This window comes from Vicugna pacos, chromosome 14 (assembly GCF_048564905.1).
Source record: "Vicugna pacos chromosome 14, VicPac4, whole genome shotgun sequence".
Taxonomy (NCBI): domain Eukaryota; kingdom Metazoa; phylum Chordata; class Mammalia; order Artiodactyla; family Camelidae; genus Vicugna; species Vicugna pacos.
Window position 1 is genome coordinate 47309483 of NC_133000.1, and position 19948 is coordinate 47329430.

The following is a 19948-nucleotide window of genomic DNA, read 5'->3' on the forward strand; positions in this document are numbered from 1 at the left end:
CGGAGAGCTGGGGGTGGAGACGGCCGCGCACCTGGCGGCAGGCGGGCGCGCAGCGGGCCAAGGGGCTGGGGCGGAGCGGGAGCTGCGCGCCGCGAGGTCGGGCGGCAGGTGAGGGCGGCGAGCCGGGCCGCGCTCCACCGCGGGGGACGTTTCTTGGCCCGGAAAGGTGCAATTGTGTGCAGCTATTTCTGGTATGTCAAGCGGGCCAGGCCACCGCGAGCCGGGGGATGGCGGGGCGCGGCTTCCCGGGGCCCCGGGAGAGGGAAGGTGGCCAGAAGGGCGGAGGAGGGAAGGATGCGGGCAGGATGCGGGCGCTGGGGCGCATCCCCTCGGAGGCGGGGCGGCGGTCCGGCTGGCAGCGCGGGAGCGGGAGCGGGAGCGGGAGCGTGGCCCGGGCCCCGGCCTCCTGGCGGACGGTGGCATCCCCTGGCCCAGACTGTCTGACCACAAAGGCGGCTGCGGCCGGGAGCCCTGGGGAGCAGGGGTAGGGGGCGGGGGACGGAAGCGTCAACTCGGCGGCCCGGGGTGGGCGGCGGGGGAGGGTCGGGGCGGGGCGTTTCGGGAGGGCGGCGGCCGCCGCTGCGACTTTTGAAGTCCAAACAGTCGTCGGGGCTGGTGCCGCGCGCCGCCTCTGGTCGCCCTCTCCACCTCCCGCGCTCTGCCGGGCTGCCGGTGTCCCCGAGGACCCGAGGGCTTTTTCGGGAGTTTAGAGAAAGCTACGTCTTTAAGTTCTTTTGGGTTCGAAACTTTACAGAACTACTGAGCGCAACAAAGGGAAAGAGAACCCGGGCGTCTCGCAGCTGAGGAGAGGCAGGGGCGGCGGGCCGGACGCGCGCGGGACCCCAGACTCTCCACGCACCCACCACGTCTCTGTCTCTCCCCGTTTCCCTCCTAGTTCTGGAAGGGATGGAGGAGGCGGAGGCCGACTGCGCCCTAGCGTTCGCCGAGGCCCAGAGATGGGTGGAGGTGAGTGCCTTTACTTCTCTCCTTTCCGCACGAGTAGGCGGCCCCAGGGCCGCTCCCGCCACTCTGCTTTCAGCCGCCTCCCTCGACCTTCGCGGGCGCAGCGCGTCGGGTTGGTTTGCGCGTGCAGTTTGAGGGACTTAACAAGTTCTGAGCCTCCTATCATTTAATGTCCAGCGAAGCTTCGCGCTGCCCTCCCCACGACGGTTTCGCTGGCTCTCCCAGAACTCCTCTTTCAGGGCAGAATGGAGAGCTTGGCCTTCCGGCTTTACAGACCGCGCATCCCTGTGGACCAGCCCACGTCCGCACCAGGACGCCCAGAATGTCTCAGCAGGGCAGAGGCGGCCCAGGGTCCTGGGGTGCGTTTCTTTGGGTGTGGCTAGAAATGGAGATGCCTAAAACACACCTGCACGGGCGTGTATTAAGTGTATGCTGTGTGGTAGGGCGGATGGAAGAGGTTAGACACCTGTGGCGCACCTGGAGAGATACTTTCTCAGAGGCAGCATCCGGAGCCCAGGGGGTGGGAGTCAGGGCAGATACTTTTTCCAAAGTAAACTTTGATGAGATAAGACTAAGCTGTCCTAGGATCACTCATTCAAGGGCTGTTACTTTCCCAGCTGTGCCTCAGAGAGGAGATCTTCCATTCTTCTCTTTCCCATTAAAAAGGAGATGGTGTCTTGGAAGTTCTTCATCAACGCCTTAGGGTTACGTTTAGCCGTAGAAGATTAACACCAGGACTTCAAGCCGTTATTCCACTGGATGAAAAGAACGACTTTTATTATGCTTTAAGATAAATTTTCTTGTTTTAATAAATATTAGTAAATATTCCTGATTTGATTGGACAATCCAAAGTGGAAAAATGAAACTTGACCCTTATGAAATGAAAAGTGACTTTTAAAATGATGCTAAAGAAGCCTTCTGAGCATATGAGAGGCAGGAACCATTGCTTGTTAACAAAGTATTGCCTTTACCAGCTCTTCAGTCATGTAGGTGTTATTGATGCCACATGCTGGTTTATTCAACGTATGTAAAAATTCAAATTTGGATTAAAGATTATTCCAGGGGGAAAAACAACATATTCAAGAACCCCAAAGCAAACAGTATTTTAAAATAATTCATTTCTTCTTAAAGAAATAAATGCATATATGCGGGAAAAAGAGAGTACACTTTCAATGTTACATTTCTCACACTAAAGGAAATTGGATTTATCACTACCCTCTAGGTAGTGAGGGGGTAGGTCTAAGAAATCAGCTTTGGTGTCTTTTTATACTGAAACTTTGAGCTGGTTTGAAGGTGACTTAGAAAGGTGTGAGGGGAGGGGAGAGGGAGGTTGGTAGGAGAATAAACACTGTATTCTGAATTGAAATGAGAGTGGAAAAATTCCAGCAATGTAGTTAAGAGAAATAACTTCCCCCATTCACAAACTTTGAAAAGTCAAGGCTTCCAAAGGTAATTTTCCATTAGCAGTGTGTGTTCTGCATAATTCTAGAAAAGAAATTAAACTTGCCCTTCTGTGTTTGTGTTGGGGATGGAGAGAGGGAGGAGGGAAGAAATACCGGGACCCTTTTTCAGTCAGACAGGGCTCCTGTGTGGAGTTTGTATCTACATGTTCTGTATTTGCTTCAGGAAATCTGTGATTATGGCTGACTTCACATCCTTTCTTTTTTTAGTACACAGATTTAAAAAATCTAAACATTCCTCATCTGTGATAGCTTACTTATAAGTGGGTGAGATTTCTGTGAGAAATTTGTATCTACTAAACTCTGAGAATGTGTGTTGTGATAAAAGACATCACAGTGTGCGGTAAATGCCTGACTTCCCCTCCCATCCCACTCCGTCCAAGTGTTTATCAGCAATGATTTGGCAACTCTGTAAAGTGTCTTGTTCATCATTAGCAGAAAGTTGAATCTTTCTAAAGGCTTTGCCATATTTTAATATAGCTAACTCTTATGAAATTAAAATTAAGTGACTTATCCAGGTGCCCCCAGAATAAAAAAAATGAAGTGACTTTTTTCCTAGTGCCACAGGGAGCGAGGCAGTACATTCACTGATGATATGTGAATAATTTACATATTCATGTATACTTTTGGTGTACTCGGGACATTGAAGTGACAATGTTGTATTCGCTGTTGGGTTTATTTTATTTCTCCAGTGAGTGTCCAAATTTATCTGTCCTCAGCTTTGCCTTTACAACCAAAGCACAGATTCAAAAATACTGTTCTTACCAAAAGAAGCAGAGTGAACAACTCTCTCATCGCCACAACCTCTTAACTCTGAGAGCCCCTAATTTGAAGATAAAATATTGATTACAAGGGGGTATTTTATAAAGTATTTTGGAAATTGAGGAAGATTATAGTGTAAATCTTTCTCCTGCTTACCAATGTTCTTGCTTCATTTTTCCATTTTTATCATACTTTCCTCTGCATGCATTGAACCACAAGTGAGTTAGTTATATATATGTACTTATCTATATGCATATAATACACACATATAAACATATGTATTAGTATATTATTCACATGCATTTATGTATAAGCATATAATATAGGTATATAAACATATGTGTGTTAGTATATACCGTAATATACATTTATATGTATTATATGTAATATACATATAATACAATTTGCTACCTTTATTCTCAGTTGCAGCTTTGACTAGCCCAAGGTAAAAAAAAACTCCAATAACCTTGTAAAACTGAAAAATGACCAGAGTCCACGTTGATATGTCCTTGCCATTTCCAGTCTCCATCAGCAGTTTTTAAATAGCTAATGTCTTTTTCCCACAACCAAAGTTGAAGTCTTACTTGTTTTATTTTTCGGAGGAGGAGAAGAAAGGGTGAAGTGAGGACCAGTACTTGTCGTTCTGCCAATTATGGTCATTTTATGACTCTTCTTGTGTATTTCAAGTTTTACTTAGAAATTTAAGTGTGTGTGTATATATATTTCTCCTTAGTTTCTTATTTGAAATCAAAACAAATGTAGGAATGTGACCTTTTAAGGTAATTCAACATAGTGATATTGGATTATTATCTGGTTGGAAATGTGGTTTGGAATATTAATAATGTAGCAAGCTGGTTTATGATTAAACACTGGTTTAAAACCAAATAATGTAATGGTTTGAAGGCAAAGGGAGAGGGGAAGCTTGTTTCTAGCAAGGTCATGGAGTAGGAGATGAAGTGGTAGCAAATGCAGCCTGGATGCTCTGATTTTAGTCCTTTTATGCAGCACCTTTTAATTTTCTGTACCTAATAGTTGTCTCTGTTTCTGTGTTTAGGGGCATTTAAAAGCCTTGTCATAACAAAATACCAGTGAGATTGGGAAACTAGGTATCTTGCTTATTGCATTGGTTGGTCACCCATTTCCAGTTTGTGAGTTAATGTGCCTATCCAGGTTCAAGTTTGAACATGGTAGTAATTTTCATGACTGGAACAGAACAGACTAACGATTCGCCACCTTCCTGTTATCTCTGGGTTCGATATTTCATTATCACTGTCACCTTGTAGAAGGACCTAAGGGATGCCAACTTGAACTCATTGCCAAGCCTGGAACCAGAATATGGGTCCCTCCCAGTTACTTCCAGCCAGTCTTTTTCTCTACCTGCCTCGTTTTTATCCTTCAGGGTTGTATGCTGATCACTTTTGTTTGCCTTTAGTCCTAAATTTTTAAAGAATTGCACTCTGTGGGTCCCCTATTAATATTTGAAATTTTTTTCTAAGTGATTTCCCTCTTTCTGTATAAACTGCATCCCTTCTATTGGTGGCTTCCAACCTTTGGTCTGGTGCGAAAGTGTTTGCCCGGTGTAATCCTCAGTGCATAGCAGTGCTGTCTGTACACTAATGTTCTCCTCAATGTGAACTGTTACTTTTCTGTATGTAGAGGACTGTAGACATTCACTTGGAAATGCTACTGAGTTCATAGAAGCATTTCTGGTAATTAAATATAATTTCAGTTAACAGATGTTAAACTCCAAAAGACTGTGATGGTAAAAATTTGCTTAAACTTTTAAATGTTAGAAAGCAATTCTTATCCTGGCTCTGGCAAGTAAAATTAGTTTTTCAAAATATTAACCTCATTTTGTTTTTTGTTTTCTGAGGAATCATGAAAAGATTTTTAAAGTCCTCATTTACATTAAGCTGTGAAGCATGGCATTCACAGCCGTTTACAGTCTGATCTCTGTCTAAAAATCTACCTTTATTTTTGATCATCTTCTCCATTACTGTTTGCATAGTTGCCAGATAGCATGGATATTAAGAGCACACCTTTGTCATTACATCCCCAGAACTTATTTACCTTATAACTGGGAGTTTGTACCACCATCATCCAATTCACAATGACTATAATTAACACCACTGTAAAGTGTATTTGAACTTGCTGAGAGAGTTAAATTTTGAAAGTTCTCATCATATGGAAAAAAAAATTTTTGTAACATATGAGAAGATGGATGTTAACTAAACTTACTGTGACAGTCATTTCACAGTATATGTCAAATCGTTAGGTGGTACACCCTTAACTTGTACAAAGCTGTATGTCAATTAAATCCCGTAAAACTGAAAAGAAAAAAAAGCACAATTTTGGAATTCAATCGTTGTTCAAGTTCTGGCTCAGTTACTCGAATCCTGTAGGCCTCAGTTTTCTTCTTTGAACCTCCCATGGTGGTTGTGCCCATTGAATCGGTGGCGGACTTAGTGCTCCTCAGTCCTTTCTTATGTTCCCCCACACACAGGATGCCGTCTCCTCACCTCCAGGCTGTTGTGCCTGGAATGCTCATTATTTCTTGTTTACTTTAAATACCCATTACGCCTTCTCATTATTCCTTCCTTGAGCTCTACAGTCAGCCTTTATGTGAAGTCTTTTTGGAACCATCAGGCCTCCACCCACACGCTTCTCCCTCTCCTTTGTTTCTTGTGTGGATTTCTCTCCTTTTGCGCTCTGTGGTATATATAGTTACATCCATTTTCCACATTAGACTTGGAGCTGCCTGAGGGCAGGATCAATATCTTATCTTTTGCTTGAGGATTTAGTACAGGGGCAGGTAAACTTGTTGCATGTAAGTACAATTTTAAGGCGGTAGCTTTAGCAAAGCCTGAGGACCTGGACTCATGCCTTCTCCCAGTGGAAACGTCCAAAGCTGAGCTTGTTGCCTGGGCAACTGGTTGGGACCAACTACAAGATGTGCCTTGGTCAGGGTGCCAGCGTGCACTTGCCTGTTTGCTCAGTATTTCCTCCTCTGCCCCAGCCCTGTTCCTGAGTGCTGTCACTCCACTCCTGCCTTCTAATTAATGGCTTCTCTCAGGGGGACTTACATTCAGTTACTTTGTTGTCTGAAAAAATGCATATTATGCGTCTCCTCTGTCCCAGGCACTTGCTGGGCTTACGGATTCTTTTGTCAAATTCTTAAGTCTCTTTCTAGGACCTCCAGAGGAGCGGACATACAAGCAGACCCTGCAGCACCATCCGATAATCACTGTGATGGAATTTTGCACAATGTGTAGTGATGGCATTTAGGAAGCAGCCTGAGCTCACAGCCTTTGAGTTGAGGCTGGAGAGGGGCTAACACATTTACCCACTGGGCTGGAGCGTTATAACTTGATAATTTGTTGGGAGATCTTGAAGTTGCATACCGCACAACTTTCTGGAGTTGCTCAGAGTAGTTTATGTTTATTTAGGTAATGGTTGCATGCAGTGAAATGCATATATTTTAAGTGTAGAGTTGCAGGAATACCTTTTATCAAATGTATAGACCCGCATATCCAGCACCCCAATCAAGATATTGAATATTTTTGTCACTCAAGAAAGTTTCCTTCCAGAAGGACACTTTAGTCTTTACTCCTCCACTCTTCTGATTTCTAGTATTATAGATTTCTTCAGGGCAGTTTTGAACAGTCCAGTTGTGTCTTGATGTCAATTCTTTTTTCTTTATGCAGCATTTCACTATTTCTTGAACACGTCATCTTTGTTTAGCAAAGAAAGAAAGGATCCTAGGACCGGAGGAGTGGCAAGAGATGAGGGCGTTCACAAAATTCTCTTGGGAAGGAATGGATTCACACAGATAGGAACCAGGGCAGAGCTGCTGTTAGAGCAGCTTGACTCCAGGAAGTGGAAGCAGATATGGCAAGGTATTTCCTGAGGAACTGGGAGGATGCTAGCCCAGCGTCAGTCATTCTGGATCCCCCAATGTGCTGGCACACTGAAAGCTAGACATGTGCCTCTTCTTAAGGTGGGGAAGAATAACCAAGAACTTGTACCTTTAGTAAAACAGTGTCCTTGAACCAGCTAGAGAAATGCACTCCCTGGGCTAGAGGAAATGAATGATTTTTTTGGTTCTTAATACCCATCTCTAAGTTACACTCTGAAAGCTTTGTGCTCATTTGTAGCCATGAGCATAGGTTGGGGACCCCAGCCTTTCCATATTCTGACCAGAATTGGAAATTGTCGTTTGCATTCTCCTTCTCAATAAATAGATGAAAGATGTATGTTCTGCTTTTTCTCAGATCACTCATGATGTTAAACATTTATCTAACGGATGACTCACTGGTTTCCGCCAGTGAGGGAGGGTGAAGCTGAAACGGGGAGGGTCCTGCCTCCTCTAAATGAGGTCATAAAAGGCTCAGAGGGCCCCTGGCCTGGTGAGGTGAGTCTCCAAGGTCATGGGCATGGTAGGGCCATTGAGGAAGTGTCTCCTGGGTTGTCTTGCTTCGCTTCTGGGTTATTTGGGATAGACTGGCTGAGCTCTCAACATCATCAGGAGATGAAGAATGGAACAGTTGGCCACTGTGAGGGAGCTGAGCCCCTGGGTGTTGCTTCAGCCATTTGTAAAGCACAGAAATTCTTAAAGCTGCTCCAACGCTGAGAGAGGAGTAATGTCCTGAGTGTGTATGATTCGTTCAGCCTGTTTGGTCTTGTCCTCCTGTGCGGACTCTGGATGCCAAGAGTGCTTTAGGTGGTCAGGGATTTCTCCTGAGACTGACTCCTTTTATCTCCTCCTTGCTTTTTAAACTACTCCTCAACATAACAGCATTTGTGTTTTAGAAAAGCACGAGTTTTGAGAACGTTAGTTAAGAAAAACAAAGCAACATCAACAAACCTGCCTGACTCTTTTAGTTTGGAGAAGACAGACTAGAAGTGAACGCTTTCATCTGTTACCATCTGCAGATTGACTTGTCTACGTCGTCCCCGTGTCCTGCTGCCCCTGACAGAAAGTTCTCAAGTGCTTGTTGAACAAACAAATGTTTTGTGTCCAATCAAAAGGTTGGCCGATTTAATTGATGTCTCTACATCTCCTTAAACCTGTGAACTGTCAAAAATATAATTGAGCCTGGGGAAATGATAAATTATGTGTACCTGTGTTTGCTCTTTCCAAAGGTAATTGTTGGGTATGTTTCTTTAAATACACTTCTGATGTACTCAAGGCTCTTAATAAGGATAATAGCTGTCCTGTATGCACAGCTTTGAGGACAGGGGTTTAACGCACTCACTCTGCCACTTTGCTTTTGAGGGATGGGCATTAGCGAATTTTACAGGTGACTCGCCACACAGCCACAAAAACAGCCTTTTGAAAGGTTTTAAAATCCTCCCTGATAGGCTTCTCGAAGACAGATTCTAATTCCCAGGTACAGGTGCTCGTTTTGGTGCTAAAGTACATTTAGATGGTGGTGTCACATCTGCCTTTCAGTACGTGGGGGATGGTCATAAGGAGAGACATTTTAGAAAAGTCTTCTGTGGGTTCAGAGGGCAGAACTGGTAATAACTGGGCACAATGAGACTTTTGGCACAAGTATTTTGAAGAGCCTTCTATGGATCAAGGGCTGCCCTACACCAGGATGGGCTGTCTTGAAGGATGAGTTACCTCCTAGGGAAGGTTTTGCAAGAGTAGGTGAGTACTGGACAATTAAAACAACTAGTATTTTTTTTTAACCATGTGCAAGACATGTGGCTAGAACATTATACCCACGTGCCCTTACAATGAAGGCCTATTATTACCCAAGGATTTTTTTTTTTTCAGATGAGGAAAAAGAAGGGTGAGGGGGAAAATAATGTGCTCAAGGAAACACTAGAACCAGTAGGTGGCGGTTAGGGATTTGAACCCAGGCAGTGTGACTCTACAGCCTGCCTTCTGAATCAGCACCCTCTACTGCTCGAGACGGACACTGGTCAGTAAATCATGGTGAAGGATTTATAAATTGGGGGGAAAACAGGCTCTCAGTCTTCATTCCAGCTAAAACTGTAAGATTAGCTATTTTCTGTTCATGACAAGTCCTGCACACACAACAGGTTCTGTCTTGTGATTAGTGCCTAGAAAGTTCAAGATAACCAATTACTATGTAGACAACAGAATTGCTGATGGACACTCTTGAGCAATTGCCGACCATGTTCTGGTGTATCTTAGTGCTCAGTAAACCCTACAAAGTGTTATGTGATAACACTGAGTTATTCTTTGAGCTAGTGTAAGAGATATATTGTATTTAACTACTTTCTTCTCTAAACAATTTATAAAAGTCTCAATTTGTTTTCCTCTCATGTGACCTAATTTTCAGGAGTCTATGCCATCCCAGAGATTGTACAGACTTACTGTATAGTGCTTCAAAATAGATGTCATATTTTTGATGAGGGTACTTTCTAGTTAGTGTTTTAGACTTGTAAGTATCAAAGCAAAGATCACGATCAAAGGTTTTGCCTTCTTGACTAGATTGAAATTTGACCTAGCTGTCTGAGCTGGAAAGGAAATACCTGATTTATCTTATTATACCCCCATTTCTTGAGTGTTGTCTAATCATTTTGGATCTTTACCCTATTGCCTGAAGGAAATATTGTCAATTTATCAGTAGCATCAGACATAGTTGGTGACCCTTTCCCTCCTGAAATATTTCCTTCAGTTGCCCTCTGGGTTTTTCTCCAATTTTACTTGATATTTCTGACTGTCCTTTGCTGAATCCTAATTATTTTCATGAGTAAATGTTAGAGTGTCCCAGGGCTCATTCATCTTTCAGCTCTTCTCTGTCTACAACCTCTCCTTTGTGGATATTATCAGATCTGTAGTTCTGCACACCTTCTGTAGGCTGATAACGTCCGTACTTATATTCCTGACCAAACTTTGTCTCTGAGACCCTCCCCCTCTTCTCATATATTTATGTGTATACTCTCTCGCTCGCTCTCTCTCTCGATTTCCAATTGTAGGTCAAATCGGCCCATCACACTTTGTTCAAAATGAAACTCTTAATCCCTCTCTCTCCCTACCACCTACTTACTCATCCCCTTGATGTTTCCCATTTTAGGAAATGGCACCCTGTTTGCCCACCTGCTCAGTTTCCCAACTTTGCAGTCATTATTGATTCTTGCTTTTATCACACCCCTCATCCAGTTATTGATTCTTGCTTTTATCACACCCCTCATCCAGTCTGTCAAGAAATCCAGGTGGCTATCTCTTCAGATACATCCAGAATCTGACCACCTGGTACCATATCCATCATTGCCTCCCTGCTTCCAAAGTAACAGCCAGCTTACTCTTTAAAAGATGTGACCCCGAGATTGCACATTCGCCTCTATCCTCTCCCCTTGCTGCCCCCCACAATGGCTACCCATTACATTGTGAATACAATCTGAATTTTTAACCCACGGTCTTTAGGGCCCCACACGATCTATTCCTTGCTTGCCTCTCTCACCTCTGCTACACGCTTCATCTTGCTTGCCGTGTTCCAGCCATACTGACTTCCTGCTTTTCCTCAAATGTGCAAAGGAGGTTTTATTTTAGGGCATTTGCATTGCTGTTCCTTCTGTGTGAATATATTTCCCTCACCTATTCAGGTCTCAGCTTAAATGATACCTCTTCCTCTCCTCCCCCCAATAAAATAATCATCCCTGTGACTCCGTACTCTTACATTTCACAGCACTTGTCATCACTTGCTGTTGTGTGTTATATGCCTTCTGATTCGGCTGTTACACCCACAAGAATATGAGTGTCTTATATGCAAGGGCTTGATTCGTTTTCAAGCCTTGACTTGTGCCAGGTTTTTAGTAGGCACTCAATAAATATTCGTTGGATAAATAAATGGATGAATGAATAAATGTCTTTTAATTGCCTATATTTGATGGCGTTTTGATATGACTGACTTTCTGGCTGTGCTTCACTCAACAGGACAAGTTGGTTTTGTTGTATTAGGTTTGCTTTGTTTTGTCTTTCTCCTTCAAGTTCAGTTCTGGTTTGAGCAAGTTCAAAGCAGGGTTTTAAAAAAGCAAGTTTAAACCATGAGAAATTGACTTTGTTCAACCAATTATAAAGATGCCCAAAGGTAAGTAGGTCTCACAAGACAGTAAACATCCCAGAAAATTTGAAGAGGATCCTCCTTAGCTGAAGATCTTGCCCCGACAGCAGTGCATCATCATGAAACTCTGGGTATTAGCCACGAAAAATGTCATACAGCTCACTGACTGGCATCCTCCTGCCTGAGCGTGGACTATTCCCAGGGACTAACACAGACAGAGAAGCAGAAAATAGCTCTACCTTGTTTAGCAACAAAAGAAAGCAATTAAAAATTTGAGGACAAGAACACTTCTCCTTTCTGTGCCAGCTCAGATGTCAAAGTCTACTTCATGCTCCCAGAGTGCTGCACTTTATAGCAGTTTTTTTTTTTTCCAGGAATCATTCTGAAATGGCACACAAAACCGAGGGTTGCAAGCTTTCAAAAGAGCTTTGTTCAGAAATGTGGGGAAAAGGAAAGTTGAAACTTTTTGTCTGTTTTGATGCAAACTGACTTTCTCTTAATGTGTTTAAAACAATTTATTCCTCCTAGCTGTCATATGAATTGAGTGATAGTGTTCTTTTTAGAAATATGATTTTTTAGTATGTAAGTTTCAGGCGTTCAGCATTAGAATTCGACATCTGTATACACTACAAAGTGATCACCACCCCAAATCTAGTTACGATCCATTAAATAGAATTTTTTTTTACAGATGAGGAAAGAGTGGCTCAGAGATGTTAAGTTTCTTTTCCAACACTGCTGATGCTGATAGAACCAGTGTTTGAACTTAGATTTTTCCAACAGAAAAACTCAAGCTCTCAATCATTTCATTCACCTTCCTCTGTAGTTGTACCTGCTGTATTGGCACGTACATGCTCTGATGTACTGTTCCCCACGTCTGCCTCTGTCTTCTTTGTTTTTTCTTATTTCACAATTAAAAAGTATAAGAAAGTGCTAAGGCTTAATATAAATGCAGTGTAAATTCACACTAAGATGTAGGTAGATAGCGTCAAATAACTTCATGCCGTTGGGGTGGGACAGCTTAGAGACAGTGTGTGTGTCGTGGGGAAGGGGATGATGGGGGCACTCTCTTTGGTGGTTCATTCTGGGACTCGTCCTGATATGGAAGAGACAGTCACAGAGCAGCATGGGAATCACCATGAACAAGCTGGACAGCGTACCTCCAGGGAGATGGGAAAAGCATTTAGAAGCTATTAAAGAAGGTCCTTTTTGAGCTGGACCAGAAAGACAATGGGCAGAACTCAACGTGCAGGGCAGTTGAGTTGCGTAGAGCTGGTGCTAGTGTGAGTAAGGGCCTCTTGGATTATTCTGTTGTCAGGACAGTGAAGCTAGTAGTCTGTTTAGTGTGGAAGGTGCTTATTTGAAGGTAGTGAGAATTTCAAGCCCAAATTGTGGATAAATTAATTTTTTCTATAAATGCCACATCAGGTGATGTTGGAACCCTTGGGACAGAATGGGACATTGGAGGGGAAAGACCATGTAACCTGGAAGATCAAAGCCTGAGCCTTGGGAGTAAATGTCTTCTGTGAAGAGGAAAGAGAGGCTGTGGTCAAAAACCTAGTCAGAAAACCAGGGGTGGGTTAGGGATCCTAAGGGAGGTTTTAGTTCCTTGACAGATAGAAAGGAAGAGGATTATCAACAGTGTTCAGGGCTAAAAAAAAAAAGTGATCAAGGGAAGAGAAAATGGAACAAGGCCATCAAATTTGGCAAGAGAACAATCTCTCACTTGTTGAAAGTACAGCTTTGGAGTGTTAGTGTGGGAGCCAAATGAAACTCCAGGAAATCCCTTTGGAAAGTCTTAGCATAGGGGCAGGCGTGCCGTGAGAGAAAAGGTAGGAAGAGCTTTCCAAATCTGTATTCTCCTTGTTTGTGTTAACACTACCAGCTCAGCCCCCAGCTTACCTGTACTAGAGGTACGGACTCTCCATGCTTAAGGGAAGTACGTTCTCAGACCGCAGTTCTGATGGAATCACTGTGGTCTGCTACGTGAAGTACTGAAGTCGAAGCACGCTGCTGCTCTGTTTCAGAAATCTCTGACCTGGATGTGCTAACAATCATCTGGAAACCATTGTAATCTTCTGAATTTATTTCCTCTTTCCTAAACAGGGGAGCTGTCTCTCTTGTCCCCAGGATTTTTAGCTGATTATAGTTTGGTGAAGTGACTTTGTTTGTAGTATTTAGAATAAATATGTATTAATCGTTTTGATCTCGTGACTCAAAGAAGCTTAAAGTCATATTAATCTGAGAACAGATGGTAAGAGGAGAGGAAATAAAATTTTTCTGACTTTTGATACACACAGTCACCATGAAAATATACAATTTCGGCACATTGTGTCTGTTTCTTTGCTGTGTCCTAGCGTGGCGGACTGGGAAGAGCAGCAGAGTTTGGGGTCATACTGCATAGATGTAGCTCGTACAGGGCAGGTCCCAGAGTGAGATGTGGGAATAGACAAGACACGGAGCATCCCTAAGCCTAAATTCCTATGACTGTAAAGTGAGGATTGCAAGGTAGTGATAAGGTTTAGAGAAAAATGTGGAAAATGTGTAGATAATGAACAAATGGTAAGTGCCCATGTTATTATTATCCTGCTTGCCTCTGTGTATAGTCAGAAAACAGATGATTAAAGGGCTTTTTTGTTTATCTTCCTTAGAATGGCTAATTCTAAGAGTGTGCGTGTCTGTGTGTGTGTGTGTGTGTGTGTGTGAAGCCCACAATGCACTTAGATAACCTGCTGTTTATTCTAACCTCTGATTTTCAAATATGGGTCTTAATATTCCATCCCTTCTATCTTGTTTGAAAGCTGTAATAAAAGTCCTGTCATCTGTAAGAACTTGAGGTTAGAATGAACAAATGCCTTACGAGTAATGAATTCTGTTTCTTGATGGTGCTTCTGTCATCTTCTCTCTCGGGACCCTCATGTTCGTTTGAACACTTCTTTGCTATTGATTTCTCTTCTGTCAGTGGACTTACAGTATAAATCTAAGGCTAGTGACTTGCCCGAGACCTTTTAAGTTGAAGGAACCTAATTCCATATTTATTGTGCTGTTGAAAACATTGCCATATGTTCTGGCCTCCTTGCTCCCTTCCCTTCAGCTACCATCTATTTGAAGTTTCAGATCAGAGAGTAGCACATGTAGATTACATGCGTTAAGCTTCCTTTCATATAAATTGTTTTTTCAAGTCTCTATACATTACTGTTATTTCAATTATTCTTTGTTCTTCATGCATCTTTTTTTTATCCTGTAAGTTACTTTTCATGTCGTGTGTGTCTGTCTCTGAGTCATCTCATTAATTTCGTTTTTCTGCTGTGTTCAATTTAGAAGAGCCAATTGTAAGATCTTTCCAAGAAGGACATCTTGTGATGTCTTCCTAAAAATGGGCCTAATGAGCTATTTTAGAAAAGAGAAGCTATAATTTTATAGTTTTCATGAAGAAAGGAAATGCATTTTTAGGTGTTTTATTCAAAGGATAACGTTTATACAGCTGCCAGTTTTTAAGCCAGTCTGCAAACATTTTTAGACTTGGAAAATGCTTGTAAATCCTGAAAGGTATATAACTTGCCAAATAGCTGATACTTTTGAATTTTGGCCTTGGTTCTGGTAAAAGAATGTGGTTGACAACCACACTGCAATTTACAGTAATCCTTTTTGTATAAGGAAATGAATCTACTTGGCTTAATAAACTCCAGATGAATTTCTGGCTCCTTAATTATACCAAGTCATTTAAAATTAAGGTTTCATTATTCAGTTTGATTACAGTCGCTCTCTCTGTGCTTGTAATGGCCAATGTGATGTTAACATCCTTTGTCGAACTGAAACATTTTGGGGAAAAAATGCATTTGGGTGGATCATTTTGGAGCACAAGTATATGATGTGCCTTAAGGAGATCAAGTTGAAGACCCATCAGAAGTTCTGCTAGTGTCATAAAAATTTTCTTGGAAGCCCATCTAAATATTTCTACTTAACTTTTTATTGATCACACTTATCTGCAAAAGAGTCTGAAAAATGTTTTTGGCAGGCCGCATCACTGCTTCCAGCGATACAGGGGTTCTGTTACTAAGGAAGAGGTTGACAACGTTGGGTTGACAATGAAATCTCTGCCACACTTATTTTCTGATTGTTCCTTTCTTAAATCATTTTGCTTTGTTATGATTGCAATCTAGTGTCTTAGCTTTCTGAGGATATTACAGTTTTTTCCTCCCTACTCTCTGCATTGTCTGTTTCTTCCAAGTTCCTTTTCTGTTTTTTCCCTTTCGACTTTGGTCACTTCTAAATTGAAAGTTTCTCTTAAACCTCTGATGGTCATTGTCCAACTGCTCTCCAGATTTTCTGCCAATTTCTGTGTATAAATCCATGTTCCTTATGAACCTCTCTACCCGAAGGGCCTGTTGCTTCCAGATCTGAGTCTTTTCTGGGGGAACCTGCCTGCCTGCCTTGGTTCCACAGTATGCCTTTGTGTGCCCCGAAGTTGAAACATCCTCCGTTCTGTTTACTCAGTTACCACTCCTCCATCTACTTTCTGTTTCCACATACTCGTTCAAAGTTTTCTTCTTCAGTTATCTCTTTTCGGATTCTCTTTGTTTTTGTGGGTTAATGTCTTAAATTTCTGTGCTATCATTTTGGTGAGGTTTTGGGAGGCAGTGGACAAAAATGTATAGCCAGTTCATTGGGTTCAACTAGAAGTCCTGTGTGTGTGTGTGTGTGTGTGTGTGTGTGTATAAGAGAGAGAATAAAAGTGTAGAAAAACGTGGGTTGAATGAAGATGACAATTATTGCCTAGGTGAATTTCACACTAGTAAAATAAATGCCACCTTATTTAAATTTTTAAAAAATCCTATCTTATTGTTAGATTGAATTGAGAGGACTTGTATAAGTCTTAAATCTCTACACTGTAATGAGGCAACATTTAAATTACATATATAGTGAATGCAGGATGAGCAGAAGATGAGCATAAGAAAGATAAACTAAAGCCACAGATGAGCTGCAGTTTCTGCCACATGTTCCAGTACCTGTGCTAGTAATGGGGCATAAACTTCATCTTTCTAGCAGTCGATTCAGAGACAGAATCACAGCCTCCTCCATGCCTTTCACAGCCTGGCTTCTACGCATACTCTTTCACTCACCTGGAGGGCAGGATATGGGGGGAGGGAGGGAACAGTGCCTGGCATGTAAAAGATATTCAATAAATCAGAGTTTCTTTTCTTAAACCTCTGAAAAAAACTTGTCCCTTCAAGGGAAAAAAGGAAGTTGACATATGTTGAGTACTTAGGTTCTGGTCCCTTCAAACAACTGCATTCTACAAATAAGAGAACCGAAGAAGATCAGACAGCCTCAGTAACCTGCCTGAGGGAAAGCAAACGGTCCCCCTAGATCCTGGCTTCAGTCCTGCTGTCCTTTCCGGGGCATCACAGTTGCTTCCAATGATTCTCCTTTTGTGAATGTTTCCCTAGATGAGAATGATACTTCCCTTGTTATAATTAGTTACCTGTCTTTGCTATAAGCTGTTTCTTTTTTTTAGTTAATAAAGATTTAATATTTTATTTTATTTTCTGTGGTTTTTTTGAGATATAATTAACGTATAACTGTGTCAAAGTGCACAGTACAGTGATTTGATATGTGTGTATTTTATGAAATGACCACCACAGGAAGTTTTGTTAACATCCATCACCTCACATGTTTACACATTATTTTATCTTGTGATGAGAACTTTTAAGGTCTACTCTCTTAGCAACTTCCAGAGATACGATACAGTGTTGTTAATTATAGTCACCATGCTGTACGCCATGCTATAAGCTTCTTGAGAGCAGTTGCCAAACCACCTAGGACCGGGCACAGTGCCTAGACCCTTAACGATGGCTCAGTAGAGTTTTCCTGAAAGAAAAAGTGTTGAACAAATTTAGTGCTTTGCGCATAATACTGGTACTATAAATTCTTACTGAGTGGGACCTGAGGCTTCATGACTGAGAGATGTAGCTTCTGGAGGAAAGAAGTGCTGAGTAAGAGAAGGAAAGCCATCAGGACAACTGGAAACAGTCTGTAATGGTGCTGGTATTTTGTGGTTAAGGGGAGTGTACTCCAAGCCTCTGAGGATGAGCCCAGTGAATCGTTTTCTGTTATTCTAGCGAATTTAGACCTGTAATTCTGGCACCATTGGTCAAATAGATAGTTCACAACTTGACGAGGAATATTAGAGATGTTTATATCATACTCAGATAAAACTTAGTTCTAGTTTTTACTAATCACATAATGTGTAGTGACCTTAAAGTTAGCAAATAAATAAATAAAGTTCATTTTCTTGCTTTTCTTTTTCTTTGCAATGATGTTGGATCTCTCTGTGGGGAATGTAATGAAGTCATAAGACAACACTGAATCTAGGTTTTTTTTTTCCCCCAATATGGAAAGTACCCCTTTCTCATTTTCATCATTACTACACTATCCTCTACCCTTTCCCCAAATAAGAAATCTGGGATACAATATAAGTATTCTAACAGGAAACCGATCAGAACTCACGTGATTCAAATGAAGAGACGTTAAAGAAGACATTACAATTGTGTCAGAAGAGGTAAGGGAGCCAACAAGAGATACCAAGGCACAGAACGTAGCAACAGTGGGAAGTCATCTTCCCAGGTGGTTGAGAAGGTTAGAGAAGGAAATACTGTTGCCAAAATGAGTAAAACAAACCTGGGGTCATTGAGGAGGGCCGGCAGATTTGGGGTTTAGTTGTGAAGTTTCTTGTGAGGCCACAGGAGGAAATAGGGAAGAAATATCCTGATTTTTTCGTTGTTCATTGTCACCATCTGATACATCCTGTTGGCCAAAGCCAGTCAGAGGCCAATTGGCAAACAGCCAAGATGATGCAGCCCTCAGGAGGCCAGGAATAGGAGTTGTAATCAGATCTGGGGGAAGCTACAGAATAGATTGGGGTGGGGATGTGAGCAAAAACCTAACCAGCATAGATTACGTTTATCACCCCCCCCCACCTTCCCAACTTTAGGTCTGGACTGAGAATTTTCCTCAGGATTTTCATCTTAAGAATCTTTATTGAACTTTACTGTATATCCCAGTCTCATTGCTCAGGATCTTGGTCTGCCATGGTTTCTTCCTCTTTTCATTTTTTGTCTCAAAACCCTCTGATGCACGCTGGGTTGTACTTATTTCTCAGATATTTTTCTTAGATCTTATTTTCCGTCAGAAAGTTTCTGAATCTTTGCATATCTGGAAATATCTTTCTGTCACCTGGTAGACGAATGGTTGCTTGTCTGGCTGGAGTTTATTTTATTTTATTGTTTTTAGGAGATTTTATACAAAAAAGTTTTTTTAACCAAAGTACAGTTACAGTGTGTCAATTTCTGGTGTACAGTACAATGTCCCAGTCATTCATATACATGCATATATTCAAGGCTGGAGTTTTAGATCACAGACCTTGTCCCTCTAAAGTCTGCAGAGGTGTTCCACAGTCCTCTCAGTTCCAGTGTTGTTGGTGACAAGTCTGTAACTTGCTCTTCTTGTCTAGTAGCTTGTTACATTTTTTCTTGTAGTATTTTGATCAAAAATATCATTTTATTCAGCTCAGTGGAATTTTGTTCTGTGTTTAATTATCACTCCCATCTTTATGTACCTCCTTTAGTTGGTTTGTAGGTCTCCAACCTCTCTCCTAATAGTCTTACAATCTCTATTTGTAGTTTTGCTCCATGGTTGGTATTTCCTTGAGGCTTTTCATTTTGAATGATGCTTCAATTCATGTGATACTGTTTTTAGTTCATGAATTATAAGTTTTTTAGGTTACAAAGAGGATTATTATTATTTTTTGGTATTGACTTGAATCTCCTGAAGTGCCTGTTTTTTGCTCAAGGTGTCACCCGAGTCCCCCAGTAGCTCTGTGTCTTAGGAGTTGGGAAGATTTTTCTTGCTTGTTCTTCCTTTGGCTGCTGGAGCCCCTCAGGTATGTAGTTGTCTTGCCTTATCTCCTTGTTGCAGTTCAGGTGCAGCTTCCAGGCTACCTTGTATGTCGGAGGCTCACTGGTTTCTGTCCACGTGGCAGGCAGTGAGTCTGCTGGAGGTTCCTTTCTCTATCTTGGGACACCAGCAGGAAACTTCTGTGCTCCTAGGTGTCTTTATGCTCTTCTGTCCTGGCATGATGGGGTCACATCCCTACCTGCTCTCCTCCTGGGACCTGTGGAACCTGGTGCTGTTCTCTTAGGGATACAGGTCTGTCTGGGGTCTCTTCTTCCTGGAGGCCGCTCTGGTCAGAGCCTTACTCTGGGGCTCTTCCACTGTTGGTCCCCCAATTTTCTCATGCTGAAGGGGAGACAGTCCTGCAACAACTCCTTATTTACTCTTTGGGGGCCTGATACCTGGCCTGGAACTGTGTGTCCAGGGGAGATGTGTGGCTTGGACTTGAAGTTGGGAGAGGAAAAAGGCTGTATTTAATATGCTACAACCTCCAGTGTATTTTAAAAATGCTTTAGTAGATGCACTATTTTTGTTTTAAATGGAAATATAGTTGATTTACATATAGATGCACTATTAATGTTTATCATGTTTTTGAACATCTGTTCAGCAATTCAGAGTGGTTATTCACCTTTACAATATATTTAAATGTTTTTTTTTAACTTCAGCATTGTTTAATGCATAAAGATGTTTTTACATTTCAAAATCCAGACTGTAACATTTTCTCTTAAATTTTGACTCTGGAGTAAATGCAGGCATATTTTGTATACTAATGGT

At 42.0% G+C, this 19948-nt stretch overlaps 1 protein-coding gene across 5 annotated transcripts in view; it reads left to right on the forward strand.

The window, feature by feature from the left end:
• Positions 1-60: 60 nt before the first annotated feature.
• Positions 61-19948, forward strand: part of LMO7 (LIM domain 7) — a 182569-nt gene continuing 162681 nt past the window's right edge. For 3 of the 5 annotated variants that reach the window (XM_015244437.3, XM_006210294.4, XM_015244442.3), the window contains exon 1: positions 896-966. In XM_015244437.3, coding sequence (XP_015099923.1) covers positions 907-966 — 60 coding nt within the window. In that variant the 5' untranslated portion in view covers positions 896-906. Of the gene's footprint in view, positions 192-754; positions 967-19948 lie in introns of those variants that run through there. The other 2 variants (XM_072976365.1, XM_072976364.1) reach the window with 2 other exon arrangements.